Source organism: Callionymus lyra, chromosome 5, assembly GCF_982586985.1.
Source record: "Callionymus lyra chromosome 5, fCalLyr1.hap1.1, whole genome shotgun sequence".
Taxonomy (NCBI): Eukaryota; Metazoa; Chordata; class Actinopteri; order Syngnathiformes; family Callionymidae; genus Callionymus; species Callionymus lyra.
Window position 1 is genome coordinate 10,724,373 of NC_141822.1, and position 18,418 is coordinate 10,742,790.

Sequence of the window (18,418 nt, forward strand, 5' to 3'; positions counted from 1 at the left end):
ATTAAAAAAATGATTTTAAGCCCCGCCCACTGGAAAGTTTAGTTTTTCTGAAGATTAAATCTTGTTGACCATAACCACACCCACTCTGGTTTGATTGGTCAAACATCAAGGTTAATTACAGCGCGTCATCTATTCCCAGAAGTCTCCACCTCCAGGGAACTCATTGTATAAACAAAGTGGGGCGTGATCACAGCTGGCTGGAGGAGGAGTGAAGCCATTATTACGTCATAGTGAACTCTCGTAACCTCTTGTTCGCCCAGACAGGGGAGAACTTTATAAAGGAATAACTTCAAAACGTCTTGGAACACCCAAAACAAAATCAAGTTAATTTTGCTATAACCATGTGGCTCTATTGCTCATTTATTATATACCTTATCATAGATGTTCAATTGGATTAACTTCATTTATATATTCCTGAAAATGTACACCAGCATCACACAAAATGAAAGGTTTGTATGATTGAAAAAAAAGGTTTTTTTTGCGTCTCCTCACTTTTTTCGCTCCAAGTTTAGTCGCCTTTTCCCGAGCAGCTTCGAAATCTTCCTCCTGTCCAACGTCGGCCTGAGAAGAAACACAACAAACTCATTAATCGTCGCTCACAGTCGCGGTTATTCTCGTCACACTTGGCAGTTAAACCTGGTCAAACATTTTTCTTATTGGGAACAGAGTTGAATTGCATGTGGAGAGATGTTTTCAGAGTTTCAACACTGTTACTTCTTATATGTAACTTAGTGAGACAATGACATGATTTTATACGCCAAACGCAAGGTTGCAACTGTGATCCAACCAGCAACAAATATAAAACATTAACAAAGATTGAAAATCTCACTAAAAGTTCAAGCAGCTTCCAAATGAACAGAAGAATTATGTTCCATCATTTGAGTTAAAAAAATTAAAAATATGTAGGTAATTTTAAAGAACTTTATCACACTGCATTATAATTTAATCATCACCTAAATAGCTTATATATTACAAATACATTGCTAGATTAATGTTGCAAATTTAAAAATACAAATAATTCTGATCTTCCTTTGGTTTATTTCGAATTATTTAGTTTACTCGTTGCATCTAGCGGTGTCAAAGAGGACATTTGGAAAAAGTAAGAGTGAATATCTGATTGAATTGGGGTGGGAACGTGTCCAAGAGGAGTGTCAACAGGTCGGACAGGTTGATCAGGAGATCTGGCTCTGTGGTTGGCATGAAGCTGGATTCACTGGTAGGTCTGCACGATGTATCAAAAGAATATCGATACTAGCACTTGCGATATATTCATATCGAAAACATGTGCAATAATTTATCATTTTTCATTGATCAATTAATCAGTCAAAGCAAGCATTTCTTAAATGCACACTTTGACAAATCAGTGTCACGTTCTGTAAAGTTGTCAATTTGTACTTCTATGTCTCGTTGTCGTTTCGTCTTCGTCCGTCTGTCTGTCAGCTGTGCGGCGCAGCTTGCTAGGCTCTGTTGCTATGGCGACGCGTCTTGCTGGTGCTCTGACTGGGTCAGTATATACACATAAGTAAGACTAACTTCTGATCACTAGTGATCCAGTCACTCATCCCTTTCAACCCTCTTTGCAAAAGCAACATAATGTAAGAACTTTTCATCTCGTCTCTGTTGTTTTCTTATAAGATCGTGAACTTCCAAACAAGTGTAAACCTGTCCGTCTTCGCCGTATGCTAATGAACTAAGTTGTTAGCCTAAGGTTATTCATAAGCTGTTACGTGTACAAGGAGATGGGATATATTATTGATTTGGTGATATCACGACGCGCCGGTGGCTCCTCTCTGATGTCACTCAGTTTTGCGGGAAACCGATGCAAGTCCCGCGATACTGAGCGTTATCAGTGATATTTTTTCTAGGATCATGTCGGCACACAGGCGTGGAAATAAATGAAAAGGAAATATCGCATCGTTTCCCTTCTCTAAACCCCCTGGATCTTCCCCTACAGGACTCGACTGCGCGCGACTACATTTTTAGGTGAAGGAAAAAATATCAGATTAATATCGATATCGCACTTCAAGACACCAATATAGAATAACGCACATATTTACAATATCGTGCAGTTTCAGAGAGGAGATCTCTGGAGAAACTACTGTCCATCATGGATGATGACATCATCCTCTGAACACTGTCATCAGAGAAGCAGATGGAGCACGAATGCTCCTCCCATGATGCAACACTAAGACTCAGGGACTCATTCATTCCTCGTGCTATAAGATTGTTTAATTCTGAGTTTGGGGGCAGGACTGAAGTGAAAAGATTATTCTATTCTATGTTAATCTTTGTATCATTTTTCTTTGAGCCATGTTCTTTATCTTTCAACTTCAAAATTCTGGTTACTTACTTTCAGATCTATTCATGGTCAGACTCTTCTTACATCACTGATCTGATCCAGACTTACACCCCAGCTCGGGCTCTGAGGTCTGTGGATCAGAATCTACTGATGGTTCCTGAACACACTTCCAGGCTGTTGCTCCTAAGCTTTGGAACGATCTTCCTCTGTGTTTGATGATCTACTGACTCCTTCAACAAACATCTTAAGATTTTTTATTTGTTCAGGCTTTTCCTTGATTTTCTGGAACTCCTGTGTTGTCCTCTGTGTTATCTTGACATTTAAAGTATATACTTTATTGAATTTTGTTCATTGATGATTGTTTAAGTGCTTTGTGACCCTGGTCTGGAAAAGCGCTATATAAATACAAATTACTTACTTTGTTATTGTGTCTTTTTATTGCACTTTGTTTTTGTTTAATGAATCTATCGTCTGTGTTGCCGTGTGCTGGAATAACAATTGATCCCTCTGGAGGTCTCCTTCGGGAAATAAAGTTTATTTATCTATCCATCCATCTTAAACTTTAAAACAGTTAAAATAATATTTAATGTTTGATTTTAAAATACAACACTTATAGTATACGCCAGCAACGATGCTTTTTTTATGCAACCACACAATTTATTCTAGCGTCGATCTCCATCCCAGTGAACAAATATGCTCGACACACTTTGATGAACTTTGTCTTTGTGCAACTCTTCATTCGAGTTGTGTGTGTGTGTGTGTGTGTGTGTGTGTGCTTGTCGGGGGGGTCAAACATAAAATGTGCCAGTCGTGCAGTTAACCCGCCCTGAAGCTCTCCTGCTACTTTCACAGCCTCATAATGAAGCCTAATCCAGCTGTGAATCGTTCGCTCGTACAGTGAAAAACTCTTTTGTTGCAGACACTATAGAAAAAAAGAAAGTATTCGCTGACTCAGACACAACAGGCTGATCCGTATGAACTCACCAGGAAGGCGATGACATCGTAGCCTTCCTCCTTCAGCCACATCAGAATACATGAGGTGTCCAGGCCGCCGCTGTAGGCCAGGACCACGGTTCCTTTGCTCATGGTGGGGTTCTGGACGGACACAGTTCAGACACGTTAGCAGGAGCAGGAATGTCCCGTAAACACCTCCAGAGGAAGGAAGTGTGAAAGTGTAACGACTGTATAGACTAAACCTGGTTACACAACAACTTGGTTTCAATCACAAAACTCCACGAAAGTCCACTTAATCATTTCTAGCTGCAACCTTAAAGATGGAGGTCATGCTTCTCATCATTTATTGCTCCAAGTCTGAGACCCTGGTTCTCATCAAGACATAAAACTGAATGTGTCTCAGACTAGAGCTTCCGCTTTCCCGCCCTATACACATAGAAAACTGACTTTTGACAGTCACTTGTGACTTTAAAGGTTTTTCCAGCATGTCTGCTACTTTTATTCTCAGTCTTTTGATGATTTACAAGGAATATTACATTGTTGGAAGAGTTTTTAGTCAATTTAATGAAAGTCAAGACAACAAACTTATAAGTTAGTCATGATTTTGTCAACTTGTTTTAAGTCAACCACTAGTAACATTTGATACTAATACAAAATAATTTAGATGGCGAGGGTCCGAATAAATAAGTATTCTGAAATAACAAAGATTCAAATATATTAACAGAAGATCTACAAGAAAAATGTGTTTCTTATCATTTAAAAAAAAAAGTGTTATTACTTATGAAGAAAGTGCAGCTCAATTTTCTATGTAATAATTTCAAAGACTTTAAGGACCATTTTATTTATATATATATATATATATATATATATATATATTATACTTTAAATATAGGATTGGCTTGATTGCTTGAGCAAAGAATATTTCCAATTCACTATTCTATAACTTTCTATATTATTTCTGTCAATATTATATTCTATAAGTTCTTGTTAGTCGATCGAGTCAAAGAATATGTATAAGTTCTTATTAAAAACCAAAAAACACAATGTTAAACATGAGAAGAATTTATATATTTAAAAAAAAGTTTTTTATCTTGAAACCATTTGAAAACTAGTGGACTTTTACTTGTTATTGAATATCGCAAAAAAAGAAGAAAAAAAAGATGGAATTTCACATTTAAAGTCATTTTCCAGTTGCGTGTGAGCAGCAACATGTCTTCATTATTAGAACTAAACATGGGAAATAAAAACCAAGATAAAACCTTTATGAAGGTAAATCACAACATAACGTGTTCATTCAATCTTGTGAGACTATAACACGAATAGAAGTGATGAAGACGAATATATTTGTAAATTTAGTGAATCTGGTCAAATTCGTTTTAATGACGTCACGGCGTGGATGAGGCAATAGTATCATCACATCCCAAACTTTTCTAAACACCTAAATTCTCATGATAAACAATCGTATATTATAAAATATCTAAAAACATATATTTATATTTAAGTTGGTGTTATAAAAATACAGGTTATTTGGGGAAACAACAGACGTTAACTCGCTGATCAATGGACACCAAATCACTTACAATGAGGTTTGACATTAAATTCAGGCGCTAGCGCTGCTAAACATGTGCTGTCGCGGGAAATAAAGGCTCCAACCTCGGGGAGAGGGTCACTCACCAGTCGGTGGATCTCGGTCACAAGAGCCGGCAGGTTGAGCTTCAGCTGATAAGATTCCAGCAGAAACAGGCAGATAAGAATAAAACCACAACGTGCTCGCGATTTTGATCCGAGTGGAGCTAGTGCGGCGCTGCGATTGGTCGAGCAGGTATTGCGTCATTAACCGATGATGACCGAGAGATCCCGAAGCTTACTCGGCGTGAACCTGCGCCTAATAATAATAATATTAGATATAAAATGATATAATCTTATATAAAAACTATTTTTTTTCTTCAAGTATTATTTTCAATATGAAACAAATCCGTTTAAAAAACCACCCGCGTAAAACCTGAGCAAGTCCTGGCTACAAAAAGCGACGTCATAATCGATAGATGACGTCACTCATGGTTCTTAAGCTTGATTTTTTGTTGGTGAGATTTTAGAATCTGTTGACCTAAATTCTTCTTTATTTCCAACGGCAATATGAAGAATTATCTGAAAAAAATTAAACTAGCTAAGCCATAAAAGTTTTTGCTGCTGAATGTATGAATCAAGCGTTTGTATTTAAAAAAATAATCTTATATTATATATATAATATATTTGATCTAAATATAAATCTGTAACGTTAATGTCCTAAAAAGGTCTTGTTCTAAAGAAAATGTCGAGAGTTAATAGAATGAATTATGAGGACAAGTATTATGAATATAGCTCATAAACTGTAAAGTTTAAAGAGATGATTTTGTTCTGATTTGACCATTTAAATTAAATTGAGTATTAAATCATGCCAATTCATTTAGTTCCAACTATTAAAGAGTTAAAAGAATATTTTGGATTTTAGATGCAGTTCCAAAAAACGCCACTGGGGCTCGCTGTTTAGCCCATTTTATATGGTCATCTCGCGGTAACGAATTTTATACCGATTAGAAATATATGCGATATGACAAGAATATCAAGATCACAGACACCATTGCATCTATAAACTTTGAAAGATGTGTCATTTTTTTTATATTTTATTTTAATTGTTTGCAATGAACGTCCAAAAACCAAAATAACAAATGATCAAAAATACAATATAAACCTCTGAAAAAAATCAATACATGGATTTATATTTTTCTTACACTGGACAAGAAACACCGAGCGAAGTCAGTCCAGGCGGCCGGTGACTCTGCTTCGTCCTCTTGGCTGGATGTTAAAAGTGGCCGAGGAGGCTTCACCTGATCATACAGTTTCATGAAGGCGGCGCCGACGACCCGCACGTCAATGTGCCCGACAACAAATCCCTGGACCTGACACAGAATGACAATCCACCTTTTCTTTTCTTTCTAGCTTAGACAGCGTGGCTTGTTAGCTGAGTGTCGAAATGTAAAGTTTTGAAGCTTCCCGCGGGCCGAGAGGGATCAGTACTGACGAGGAGACCCGAAGCTACCGCGTCCGGTTCGCTCGAGAAATCGCTCGTTGATGACAATAAGAAGCATAAAATGCAAAACTATCTCTTCACGCAGAACATTTATATTTATACATCTTTCACTTATTTATTGATCGTTGATCTTTGAAATACAGGAGCCTCTCCACTCTCCAACTCAAGTTTACAAAATGAGACATTATATTGTAAATAAAATGACAGAAGGGGAGAAAAAAAAAAACAAAGAAACCATGGCAATGTCCTTGGTAGGCGAGTTGGTATCTAAAGATTTGGCCAAAGACGAGTTATCTAGAAAATAAAGGTTTTCCTCCAGGCGGGTGAACCGACGGTCTTTGTGTCCCAGTTGTCGAGGGCTAGTTAGTGGTGCTGTTGTGCAAGCCTCTAAATCTCAGACGCCCCCGGCTCAGTCTACCACTCCTTCTTCTTCTCGTCCATGGACACCCCGCCGGGCCCCAGCGCCACCACCAGCAGCAGGCCCCCGATGACCGAGGTCGTCTGGAAGAAGTCGTACTTGAGGAAGTCGTGCATGGGCTTGTAGGCCGGGATGCTCCAGAAGGCGTTGAAGTAGAAGTTGATGGCCAGGAGCCACACCACCAGGGTCAGGGCCGCCAACTTGGTCTTGAAGCCGATGGCCACCAGGATGATGAGGGCCGTGCCCACCATGTTCTGCAGGACCTGAGGAGGGAAGACACGGTTTATAGTGGGCCGCTGATGGCAGCAGTGGGCCACAGTGACCTCTGGTGGTGAGCTAGAAAATCGCAAAGGTCATTCACCCACATGCTTGAAAATCTCTAACGGAGGTTTATTTAACAAAAGGGATAAAACCAAATATTGATAAAGTTAAACGTTTTTTTTATTCCCACCTAACTGTATATTCAACAGCACTCTATCAAAATAATTGTTTTAATTCAATATTTTTTATTTGAAATCATTTAGTTTTATCATAGTTATTTTTTTATTTTGCATTTCAAAAAAGTGTGTTAAAATAAAGTAATTCAATTAAAAATCTTTAAACATATACATGCAAATATTCACAGCATTTTTTCATTTTTGTGGCGCAATTAAACTTCCAGGCCGCTAGATGGCAGCAGTCATCATACCCTCAGCAGCTAAAATGTCACTGAAATCCCCCAAGATGAAGGTAACATCTGGATACAGATGTACGACGTATGGACATGACGAGTGTTCAAAGAAAATGCATATAAAAATAACTTGCTTGTCGCAACGTGTCGTAATGTGTCGTAATGCAAGAAACCCCCGAGCCAGTAGACCTTTGTTTTAACTAGTAGCATTAAAGGAATCATAAATGAATGTTTGGTGGGAAAGAGATCAATAGACTCTAAAAGTGTAATTGTACGACATTAACAAGTGATTCGTTTTAAATTAATTGATTTATTAATGATCTTTACTTGTGTTTGAAGTAGTAAATACATAGAATATTAAGCTTTAGCGAAATTCATATTTTTAAAATTGACATTCTTCAAAAGTAATGCAACCAAAAACAAACACTATGACATCATACAAAAGATAAATATGTATCTTTTTTGTATGAGAGCCAAGAAAGTTCTTTATTCACGGAAGATGTTTTATTTATTGCTGCGTTTCTTCAATATACTGATTGTGTTTGTATCTGTGTACACTAATTGTAGTATCAAGGTTGTTATCCTGATCTTTTTAGTATATATTTTTTAGAGTATTGTTTTGATTGTTTAAGCGCTTTGTGACCCTGGTCTAGAAAAGAGCTGTATAAATATAAATTACTTACTTTATTACAACAACGTTATTTTACTTGTAGAATAGTGGCTGTTGTTATACTTGGAGTCCACTAGATGGCAGTATTTTATTTAAAATTATGATAATAATGTGATGTAGAGAAGGCTTCAAATCTTGTACCAAATATTTATTTAGGTTTTACTTTCATAAATGCGATATGTGGAGTCGACTCCAGCAGCTTTTAAAGCTGATGTTTGGACATATTTGGGTTTGAAAACAAAGGAAAGCAGTTACGACTTCATCAAGAGTCATGTGGTCTGTAAATACTGTAACACCAGAGTCAAGTACTCGACAATACTACACATATATCCTTGTTACTACAGTGTCACAAAGTATCGTAATATATCGTATTTTGAGATACTCCCCTATTTAACAAATGTATATTTTTCAACAAGTTTCCATTTAAATGTCAACATTTTAAATGCTCAACAAAGTTCAAAAAAGTAACGTGTGGATAAAACTCACGGAGATAAAGTTGGCATCGAAGTGCAGCAGAGTCATGAACATGAGCACCAGCAGCACTCGGCCGCCCAGCTGCATGTACTGCTTCGGTGAACTCTCTCCCATGGACGGCACGCCAGCGAACATGCTCTTGCCTTCGGAGCGTGACTCGGCCAGCAGCAGCAGCAGACCGCCACCCAGAGCCAGGTTCCTGCGGGAGGAGGGCGAGAGGAGGGTTACTTTTAGGGAGACCTGGGTCACATGTCACTTCTGTCAGATGATAGGATTTAAAACCTTTTTTTATTTGACAATATTTGTAAATGTTGAGGTCCGACTACATGAGGGTGACATCAGAAGCATATATTAATATCTGCGAGACTCAGAATTGACAAGAAATAACACAACCTTCCCACAGATTTTCTTTTAATATACATAAATATATTCTCAATAGATCACATATAGTAAGAAGATAAATACAGTGAAACAGACTTTATTCATATTTTCTTATTTAAAAAAAAGAAAAAAAGAAAACATTTAAATTGATTAGTTTAAAAATAGATAGATGTCATACATTTGAATAAATAGAAATAAATATAATAAAAACATTTAAATAAAAAGCAATGTTTTTTAAATTGAATGACTTGGGGGTAAAAGCAATATATATATATATATATACATTTCCATGTAAAAATATTGCATGAAAAAATGTTGAAAGTAAAAACTATACAAAACTATGTGAATATGTGAATTCGAGAGAGGCGGATGTACAAATGCAGGGAGTTATATATATATATACACATATACATATGAAAACTATAAATAAATCAATAAATACTCTTTTTGATTTAAAATCTCATATACAAACCTGAATTTTTTTTTTATAATAAAGTCAGAGAAAAAAACAAAACTATTATTAAAGAATATAACTATATTAACAGAGAATAGGTAAAAGAAAACAATAGTTACACATATGAATGCATTAAAAATGTGGGGAAATAATTAGTTCTAATTAAATACATACAAATAAATATTTCTGCGACAAACACTGGGATAACAGGGGAATGTAGACGTACCTCATCAAAAACTTAAGGTCCCATAAAATGCTGTATGCGACCGTCTGTAAAGGAAAGACATGTTAAGACGGAGGAGTCACAAGATTCGGTGGATGATGTTTCTCTCACCTGTAGCGCGATGATGCCAAACAGTCCGAAGCAAGCGTACTGTACAAAATTTCTACTGAGGATGAGGATGCAGCCGCCTGTGAGGAGAGAAACCGGTTAAAGATCAATAAACTTATGAATTCATCTAAAATTACTAACATTATTTAATGCTGCTGAGGCTTGTTACAAGAATGAAATGAAAAAATAAGAAGTCAAAGCTTGCTTCCACCATCTGGTCGTGTATAAAGATAAGAAAAGACCTTGACAGAGGAGAATTTATCAGTAAGTGGGTTACCACAGAACCTGTCGTAAGTGATAGCCGTGGAACTCGGATGTCGAGCGTCAGCCTTTCAAAGATAAACGGGCGTGACGATAAATCGCAGATGATTATTCTCACGTTTGATCATCTGCTTCAAAATACGATTGATGCTTAACCAAAAATTTGATTTCTGAGAGGATCTTTAAATACACGTATACAAGTATAACATACAAGTAGAGCATTTGTTGTCAGAAATAAGTTTGAATCCCTGGAAACACTGAATAAATGAGTATAAATAATTGATTTGTACTTTTAGTTCCATTATTATGGAGATAAATGTGTTTGTGATTCATGATAAAAATCAATTGTGATGAGCCATAAAAATCTGCATTTTGAAAGCAAATTAGGAATTTAAAAAATGACAAAAAAGAAGACGTTTAGATTATGTTTAAAAGTTCTTCGATAAAGGATAATGAAAACAAATCAGGAGAAGATTATTGTTAGACATGTACAAAAGTATAGCATCAGTGCCATCAGAATGTTGAAGTTAATTATTTCAATGTTAAAACTTTGCATTCTTTATTTAAACTTTTTTTTCTCTTCAGCATTGAATATTTGTTTTTAATTATTTAATTTAATCATTTATTTATTTATTTTTTAAATTATACACACTGTATATACATTTCAATTAGATTCAAAAATATGTTTATTAAAAGTTTGACTTTAAAAACATATGCAATTAAATAAAGAAATTATTTTCAACATGATTCATTACTTTTACATAAAGTTTGATGTTCAAATACTTAATAAATAGTTAATTCAGTAGTTTTACATTATAAGCCTTTTAAAATAAATGTAAAAATGCAAGTTTAATCAGCATCTTGCCTCGATCAACTTTTAAACAAGATTTTAGGAATTTAAAATCCATGTCGTCGCTCACCCAGCTGTCCTAAAAGGTTAAGCAGCACGAAGCATGTGGCCAGGAAGTAGCCACAGCTCCAGGTGGCCTCGATGTAGTCCCTCTGCTCGTTCCACTGGAACCACATGCGGATCCCATCCTCCAGGAAGGTGCTGATGAGACACAGGCGCGCCAAGTGTGGCAGGTACTGCTTGGTCACCCGCAGAAACTGAACGACACAAAAGTCAAAAAGATAAACGACATTGTACGTCTGGTGTCAGGACAATGATTCATTTTCACTCCCCAGACCTTCAGGCAAGATATGAAGACGCCCGTGATAATTATGACCCCGTCTGAGCCCTGAATTATAGTCCAGACCTGGAGGAGGTTTCTGAACTGTTCTTAAGCAAACGCAACTAGTTCTTTTGCATGATGAGTAAGCAATGTTCTTAACTAGTTTAGTCAAACGGTTCACCTCACTTAACCAAATTTGTTCAGGTAAATTGTAAGACAGCGGAGAAAGAGCAAAGTCGCCATAAATTATGTACAAAACGTGTTTGAGTTGCATCATCACTTCTTCACGTAAAAACCAGGAACCACTTTACCACAGACTTCTAGATACTGCAGTGAGGAATTTGGTGAGAACAAACTTATTTTCATGAGAATAAGTCAATCAATAACATGAATCCATCACAAATGATATCCCGGTTATTCAGGTTTTTAACTATTAAAATGCTAAAGTTTGATCTGATGATGACACAGTGTTGACTTCACGAGATGAACTGGCTTTATTTAAAGGTATCTTTAAACTATTTGTGTGAAAATTGCAATAGATTTGTGATTCAATTGAGACATGTGATGGTCCACAAGACCATTTGAAGTACTAGAGATGCAGCAAAAAAAAAAGAAAAAAGAAAGAATACACGATAGGTCATCCTGTGGTAACAGGAAGTAGATTGTTGCTAGTGCTGATGCAGCAACAGGAAATATTAAGGTGTAAAAATGTATAATTTTCAATAATAATCATCGAATTTGCGTTAAATTCCTCACCGACTCAAAAACAGTGCGATGTTTAAAACTAAGTATGTGCTGTATATAACATTTATATTCATGTAAAACTTGAAGAGCATTATTTAAGGAATGTTTGGAGGAAAGTACATTAAAATAAAGTGTTTCAAAGTTTAAATGTATTGAATACGTTTTCAAATGTATGTCAACAAGATGATTCAAATCACTGACGACTTAATTCAATCTTTATTTAATGCATTTCCTATATGTATATATTTAATACTAGTTTAAACTATACGGTTATCACCACAACAAAATCCTGTCGTATTTATAACACTGTCTTCTGCATGTTCTGATACATCTTTGATGATTTCTTCTGCTGAAACCACTAAACTCTTCACACTTTTCTCTGAAACACGCATATCTTCTCAAAAGCCTGTGACACGGTGAAGGACCGGTGGTCTCCACCCACTCGGCAGTCCACATCAGCACTGACGGACCCTCCTCGGCCTATCAGACGCCACCGACTCCCCAGTCTGACTGCAACGCCGGGCATGAATGGACGCACGGCGAGCCAATCCCGACAAAGCTCCTCGGGCGGCCTGGAAATAGACCCTTCCTCAAAGTGAGGTGTATGTAACGTGTCATCCACACTAGCCTCAGAAAAATGGGGTCAATCTACGCCGATCTCATTTTATCCTCCCATTTTAATCGATATATAACATTGTGATCAGGAAATCGAGCGGAGAAATTCCCAGCACGTGAGTCCAGATCTGTAAACACTCTACAATAAAACTTGCTAACAAGTCAACGACACTACACAAGTGAACAATAATACACCTTTAAATTATCATTAAATCTACCATCTTTGCTGCATACGTATACGCATACTACGGAAGGATTCATTGCCTCAGGAATTGGTGGAAAGAAATAATTTAGTTAGTAAAATAAACAGACTTTCTTTACAAAACCTGAATTTAAATGCCTTTACAAATAGTCAAGAAACTGGTTTGGTTCCTTTACATGTCACTTAATTTATTTTTAGTCAGTTTAGTCAGTTTTCAGAGGGAGCCTGAAACTTAACATGTTACTTATTTCAGGTGTTTTAACATCCAGGTAACAAAGGCAGTGTTCGTTTGAACTCATATGGTAATATATTATGTCTTTATTATTTCATTGATTTCACAAAATGTTTTTTTTTTTCTTCTTAATGTCATGTAAAATGTTTTATTTTATTTACTGTATCGTTAACCATTTTATTGTATGAATAATTGATTTAAAATATTGACTATAATTTATTGTTTTATTGAAGTTTAATCAAACGTTAGTTTGTAGTTTTGAAAATATTCAAATACACAGAGAAGTCGATTTAATTTGGGATAAAAATAAAGGAAGATAGTATTTGAAATACATCATCATTTGAATACTTTAAAGTTGGTACTTCTGGTCTTTTCATTGAGAAGTAAACTCAAAAGTCAACCACTCATTGTACTGTCAATCAGATGATAATAACTGACTTGCAGTATTTCATACATACTTTATTCATTTGGACAAATAAACAAATAATGGAAATGACACGTAACTACTCCTTAAAAATAGTATATTTTTGAAGTAAACTTCCAGTTTCGTTCTGTGTGTTTTGTCACAACTGTTAAAAACTTCAAATATATTTTTCATGCGAACCAGATGTCACACCTTAAAGAGTTTAAACCAGAGCTCTGGAGGGAGCACACATGTCATCTCCATCTCCGGATAAAATAGCGTTGAAAACAAACCAAGAAAAATGCGTTTAAAAAAAGCGGCGTCATTTTCTGTGGACGAAACTCTTGCGACGCTAGTGAGTAGCATCCGAAGCTAACGGTGCTAAAGTGGAACTCACCTGGTCTGCCACGTCCTCGGCCGTGTTCATGAGATCCTCCTGTCCCATGGTGCCGTCGAGAGGGTTTTCTGTCAGCGAAGGAAAAAGCTCGTCGCGTCCTCGTTGCCGCCGTCACGTTATTTTTTTTTTTACTAGAAGAAGCACCGACTGTGTTTTCGCCAGAGAAAGGCCGCCCTTCCGCCCCACAATGCCCCGCGATTTGACGGGAGGAGAGTCAGTTCCCCCCTACATGGCTCTGCAACCGCCGTGTGCCACGTACACTGATCCATCCCCGGGCCCAGCATCTCTGTTGACTTTATTTAAAACCCAAAAAGACGTCAAAAAAAATAAACGTCCTTCCATCATTCCTCGCGTTTTTATATTTATTGTTTTAATATGTTGGAACGTGAGGAGCGAACGCCAATATTTTTGAGCTTTATTTATTTATTTAAAAATATATATAGCGGATAAAATGTAGTAACAATATTAAAGTCATTCGTAAAGAAGTTTAACAATATAATTAAAAACATTTTTTTAAATATTGTTTTATTGTAGTAATTAAAGTAAGTAAAACAATTTATCAATAAAGTTTTACCTTGCCTTACCTTACCTTAATCACATGTTTAGGTAACTATATAACTCATGATCTTTCTGAACCAGAGAAGAACGAAATGTGAGGCTTCTTAAGAAACATCTTAAGACATTTCTATTTGTTCAGGCTTTTCCTTGATTTTCTGGAACTCCTGTTGTGTTATCAGTTTTATCTTGATCTTTAAAGTATATACTTTATTGAATATTGTTTTGATTGTTTAAGCGCTTTGTGACCCTGGTCTGGAAAAGCGCTATATAAATAAAAATTACTTATTTACTTACTTCTTAGATCATCTCCTCCCGAGTCAGAGGCCATGGTTCTCGTGAACGCCTCGACCAGGATAGAGTTAAGAAGGTCCTTCACTAGTAAGTAAGTAAGTATTTTTTTATTTGTATAGCGCTTTTCCAGACTAGGGTCACAAAGTGCTTAAACAATCAGAAAAATATTTAATAAAGTATATATTTTAAAGGGCAAGATAAAACTGATAACACAACTAGGTGGAGGATCGAAGGAAGGATGGAGCGTGACAGTGACAGATGGATAGACATCGTCATCTTTTCTAGACTGTAGTTAGTGATTTCTCGAAAGCATCACGTGGAAGTGAAAAACAACTAAAAATATACTTTTATTATTGATGAAAAAAAACGAAATATGCTCGTAATATTCCTATAACTTCAATATAAAAGTATGCCAAACACTTAATATTTCAAAACTAATATTCTATTCTAATTCTACCTAACCTAAAAAAAAAAAAGACCTCCTGAGGGATCAATAAAGTTCTACCTAACCTAATATTTCAGCTCTTAAAAAAAGACAAAAGAACAAGTTCAGATATATATATTTTTTATTTCCCATTCTGTAATTTTGGGTGTTTCTTGTGACGCGATGGTTGCCAGTTGTTATTTCTGTTTTTCTTCTGGAAGCCGCCACCTTGAACCTGGAAGACACAGACATCATAAAGAAGAATATAACAAGAAAATGTAACGCGTCAAACCTTCTTTCGTTTCGGCTGCTCCTTCACTTCCACTTCCATTTCCTCCTCCTCATCGGTTTGGAAGTCGTCTTCCTCAGCGTTTCCGGCTTTTTCTTCCTCCGCGTCTTCCTGCTGCGGACTGAACATTTTCTCTAGTGGAGGATCAAGAAGATCAGTGTGTTTCTAGACGTGTTGATGAAAACCAGCGGACACGGAACTGACCGGGATAAAGGTCACTCAAGCTGTCTTCTGAGTCGCTGTGCTCGTCGCCACTGGACGTGGGCTCCCACATTTTCTTCCCCTGCTTCGAAGACCTTCCCCGGTCGACATCTACAAAGTTCTTGGGCCTTTTCTGTGTAAGTCTGATGGGGACATACTCCACGCCCTGCTTCACACATTCTTCGTCTGGCCAAAGATACAAATGCGATTCTTAAAAAACACAATATATTTCTATAAATAGACAATTTATCTTCAGAAACAGTAGAAGTAAAACTAGTTGAAATGTTCCTCATTATCAGGATTAAGTGCTAATAACTTGAGGGAGGTTCTGTTTTAATTAAATACTTTTTTATTTTATAAACTACATTTTTTATGTTGGAACTCTGCAAGAATCGTGAATGAAAATAATCTGGCATCATCCACAAAGTTTGTTCTGTTGAATTGAAATGCTAAATGTGCCAGAAACAATATGAGAACCAAACAAAAAAAACAACTTCTGAGTTGTGCTACATGATATCCTCAGTGAAGAGATGAAGAGAGTTTGTGGAACAACTTTGTTTCCCAATTTCTCCTGTGAATGTAAAAACTGGTTCCCTTTCTCAAAAGATCATCATTTATTTTCAGTATATGAAGCAATTTCTGAGAACAAGTGACAACTGATCCGTCAATCATCTGAACTCTCCCTCTCTTCCTAGCTGAAGGGTACGGACGATAATGTCGATCTTGCTTCATATTTGAAATAGATTGTGATCTTTGGGGATAGAGAACAACTTTATATGTTAACAGGAGTAATTATAACACTTGATTACATTTGAAATGATTGAATCACCCACAGATCTGCTGTATAATAAGGACATTATTTTTTATTTGTATTACTTCAAGTGTTCAAATTCAACAAAACTATCGTTTAGGACACAGCAGCACTGGTGAGAAGCCAATTAAAAGGAATGTTCAAATCTTCAAAGAGAAATTCTAAACAATCCGGAATATTTCATGTGAATTTATTAACACGTTTCCAAGTAAATGTACTTTTTTAATTAAACACAAACACAAATATGAGCTTTAATTAACTGGCAAACTTGTATATTGACTATGTACAAAGACAAACAGTGAGTAATAACATTACCAGGGTAAGTAAAAATGCAAGTATCTAAAAGCAAATATTTACAAATAAGATACAAAAAATATATGAATAAGATACTTGCTGGGACAAAGCACACCTGGATCGTAAAAGGAAGAATTTAAACTGGTGTACGTGTAAAAAGATGTACTTACATTTGGCGAGGGCCTTCTTGAATCTCTTCCCGTTGACATGCCTCAGAACGTGGTGAGGTTGTCGGTTCAGGTGCCGGAGGGTAAGTTTACAGAAAAGCTGCTTTCTGCAGTGGAGACAAAGACGTGCACTTAAGAACAGAACAGGTGAGTTTTGGAGGCCGAACAAAGTCAGGTGTCGGAAAGAGAGATCTGTTTAAAAAGGGTCGGCCGCATCTCTAGCTTGTGCAGAATAATAATAAAATAAGTAGCTTTTTTAACCACAAAGACATTAATATGAATATTTATTTAAAGTATAGATCTTCATAAAATCCAACCATCTTATAAATTAACAATATATATTGTATATAAAAAAGGAATATGCAAACGTTGTTTGTTTTTTTATATGCAAACTTTAATGCACAAGACATTTTTATTTTATTTAATTTCATTGATATTTTTAAATGTATCCACACCACACACAAAAAAAAATCCTGAGTCATTTTGAAAATACTATTGATATACGTTTTCTAATTGGGGACCACTACTGTAAAGCATTTTTTTTAAATTTCAAAATAACAATGAGAAGAAAAAATAAATAAAAGTAAGTAAGTAAGTAATTTTTATTTCTATAGCGCTTTTCCAGACCAGGGTCACAAAGCGCTTAAACAATCAAAACAATATTCAATAAAGTATATACTTTAAAGATCAAGATAAAACTGATAACACAACAGGAGTTCCAGAAAATCAAGGAAAAGCCTGAACAAATAAAAACGTCTTAAGATGTTTCTTATAGGAGTCAGTAGATCCATCAATATAAAACAAATTTAACGTTTATGCTTTAAAAACATAAAATATTAAACTACAGATTTGACCAAAAAGCCCATTGAAAAAGACGAATCATTAATTGTTTTTTAAATAATATAATTTTATTTTGAAAACAAACTGAAAGAGGCATAGCATCCACTTCCTCTGAGATTTTTACGTTGTATCCAGTTTAAATATTGTTAAAAGTTTGATGTGTGCTATGATCTGTGAGAGAATTTAACATGATTTAAGACTTTATTATTTCTGATCATAATAAATCCTCCTCCAGGTTGACAACAGTGACAACTTACTCTTGTTTTGAACTCTGGACGACATGTGGTTCGTACTGACTGTAGTCAAACTCCGCAGCAGCGCTTAGTTTCTCGTATTTCTTCCCTTTTGTGAAGCTTTCAATCTCCAGGAGCTTGCAGGGCATCTCGTGTCCGTTCAGGGTACATTTGATCTGTCAACACATTAGATGACGTCACGCACTCTGGCTCACAGGGAACCATGTCAACAACTCAAAGATTATATATAGCAACACAACTTCCGGAGTAGCTTTTAGCGAGCTGACCTTTTTGCCATCTGTCAGCTGAAGGAACGGGTGATTACTGAGGAAAGTGCTGACGTCCATTGGTAAATCTTCCATGATCTTTAACGCTTTAACACTGAAAACAAGACACTTTATGGAAACACCCACCAACTGATACAGCGGCGACCACACGTGCTTGTTTACGACAAGACGGAAATCGGTGCTCCCGAATAATCGTCCGGCCGAAACACCCGTGCGCAATTTATTTAGAATTTCAGAATCATAATTATTAAAATCAAATAGTTAATTAATTTAAAT

General features: G+C 36.1%; 3 protein-coding genes across 3 annotated transcripts in view; all 3 read right to left on the reverse strand.

Annotated features, from left to right (window-relative positions):
- The window catches only part of ass1 (argininosuccinate synthase 1), a 45,050-nt gene extending 40,015 nt beyond the window's left edge, over positions 1-5,035 (reverse strand). Inside the window, exons 1-3 of the mRNA XM_087792438.1 lie at positions 4,928-5,035; positions 3,284-3,394; positions 493-561 (exon numbers count right to left, since the gene is read on the reverse strand). Coding sequence (XP_087648564.1) covers positions 493-561; positions 3,284-3,385 — 171 coding nt within the window. The 5' untranslated portion in view covers positions 3,386-3,394; positions 4,928-5,035. The remainder of the gene's footprint in view (positions 1-492; positions 562-3,283; positions 3,395-4,927) is intronic.
- Positions 5,036-5,900: 865 nt separating this feature from the next.
- On the reverse strand, positions 5,901-13,935 carry surf4 (surfeit 4). The gene is made up of 6 exons (XM_087790754.1): positions 13,748-13,935; positions 10,903-11,089; positions 9,725-9,801; positions 9,617-9,660; positions 8,568-8,754; positions 5,901-7,004 (listed from the first exon to the last, which is right to left on the reverse strand). The coding sequence occupies exons 1-6, from the start codon at positions 13,793-13,795 to the stop codon at positions 6,738-6,740; spliced, it is 810 nt and encodes a 269-aa protein (XP_087646880.1). The 5' UTR covers positions 13,796-13,935; the 3' UTR covers positions 5,901-6,737.
- An 811-nt stretch (positions 13,936-14,746) lies between these two features.
- On the reverse strand, positions 14,747-18,315 carry surf2 (surfeit 2). The gene is made up of 6 exons (XM_087792439.1): positions 18,143-18,315; positions 17,880-18,031; positions 16,786-16,889; positions 15,514-15,696; positions 15,313-15,443; positions 14,747-15,255 (listed from the first exon to the last, which is right to left on the reverse strand). Exons 1-6 carry the CDS (start codon positions 18,215-18,217, stop codon positions 15,163-15,165), a joined length of 738 nt encoding a protein of 245 aa, XP_087648565.1. The 5' UTR covers positions 18,218-18,315; the 3' UTR covers positions 14,747-15,162.
- Positions 18,316-18,418: the final 103 nt, after the last annotated feature.

Excerpts from the sequence above, each read along its gene's own strand:
- surf4 (XM_087790754.1), bottom strand. The coding sequence starts at position 13,795 with ATGGGACAGGAGGATCTCATGAACACGGCCGAGGACGTGGCAGACCAG. Across the intron at positions 11,090-13,747 it reads CCGAGGACGTGGCAGACCAG|TTTCTGCGGGTGACCAAGCA; the intron begins GTGAGTTCCACT and ends TGTGTCGTTCAG. Across the intron at positions 7,005-8,567 it reads TCGATGCCAACTTTATCTCC|GTCCTGCAGAACATGGTGGG; the intron begins GTGAGTTTTATC and ends TTCCCTCCTCAG.
- surf2 (XM_087792439.1), bottom strand. The coding sequence starts at position 18,217 with ATGGAAGATTTACCAATGGACGTCAGCACTTTCCTCAGTAATCACCCG. Across the intron at positions 16,890-17,879 it reads GTCCAGAGTTCAAAACAAGA|AAAGCAGCTTTTCTGTAAAC; the intron begins GTAAGTTGTCAC and ends TCTCCACTGCAG. Across the intron at positions 15,256-15,312 it reads AGCAGCCGAAACGAAAGAAG|GTTCAAGGTGGCGGCTTCCA; the intron begins GTTTGACGCGTT and ends TGTGTCTTCCAG.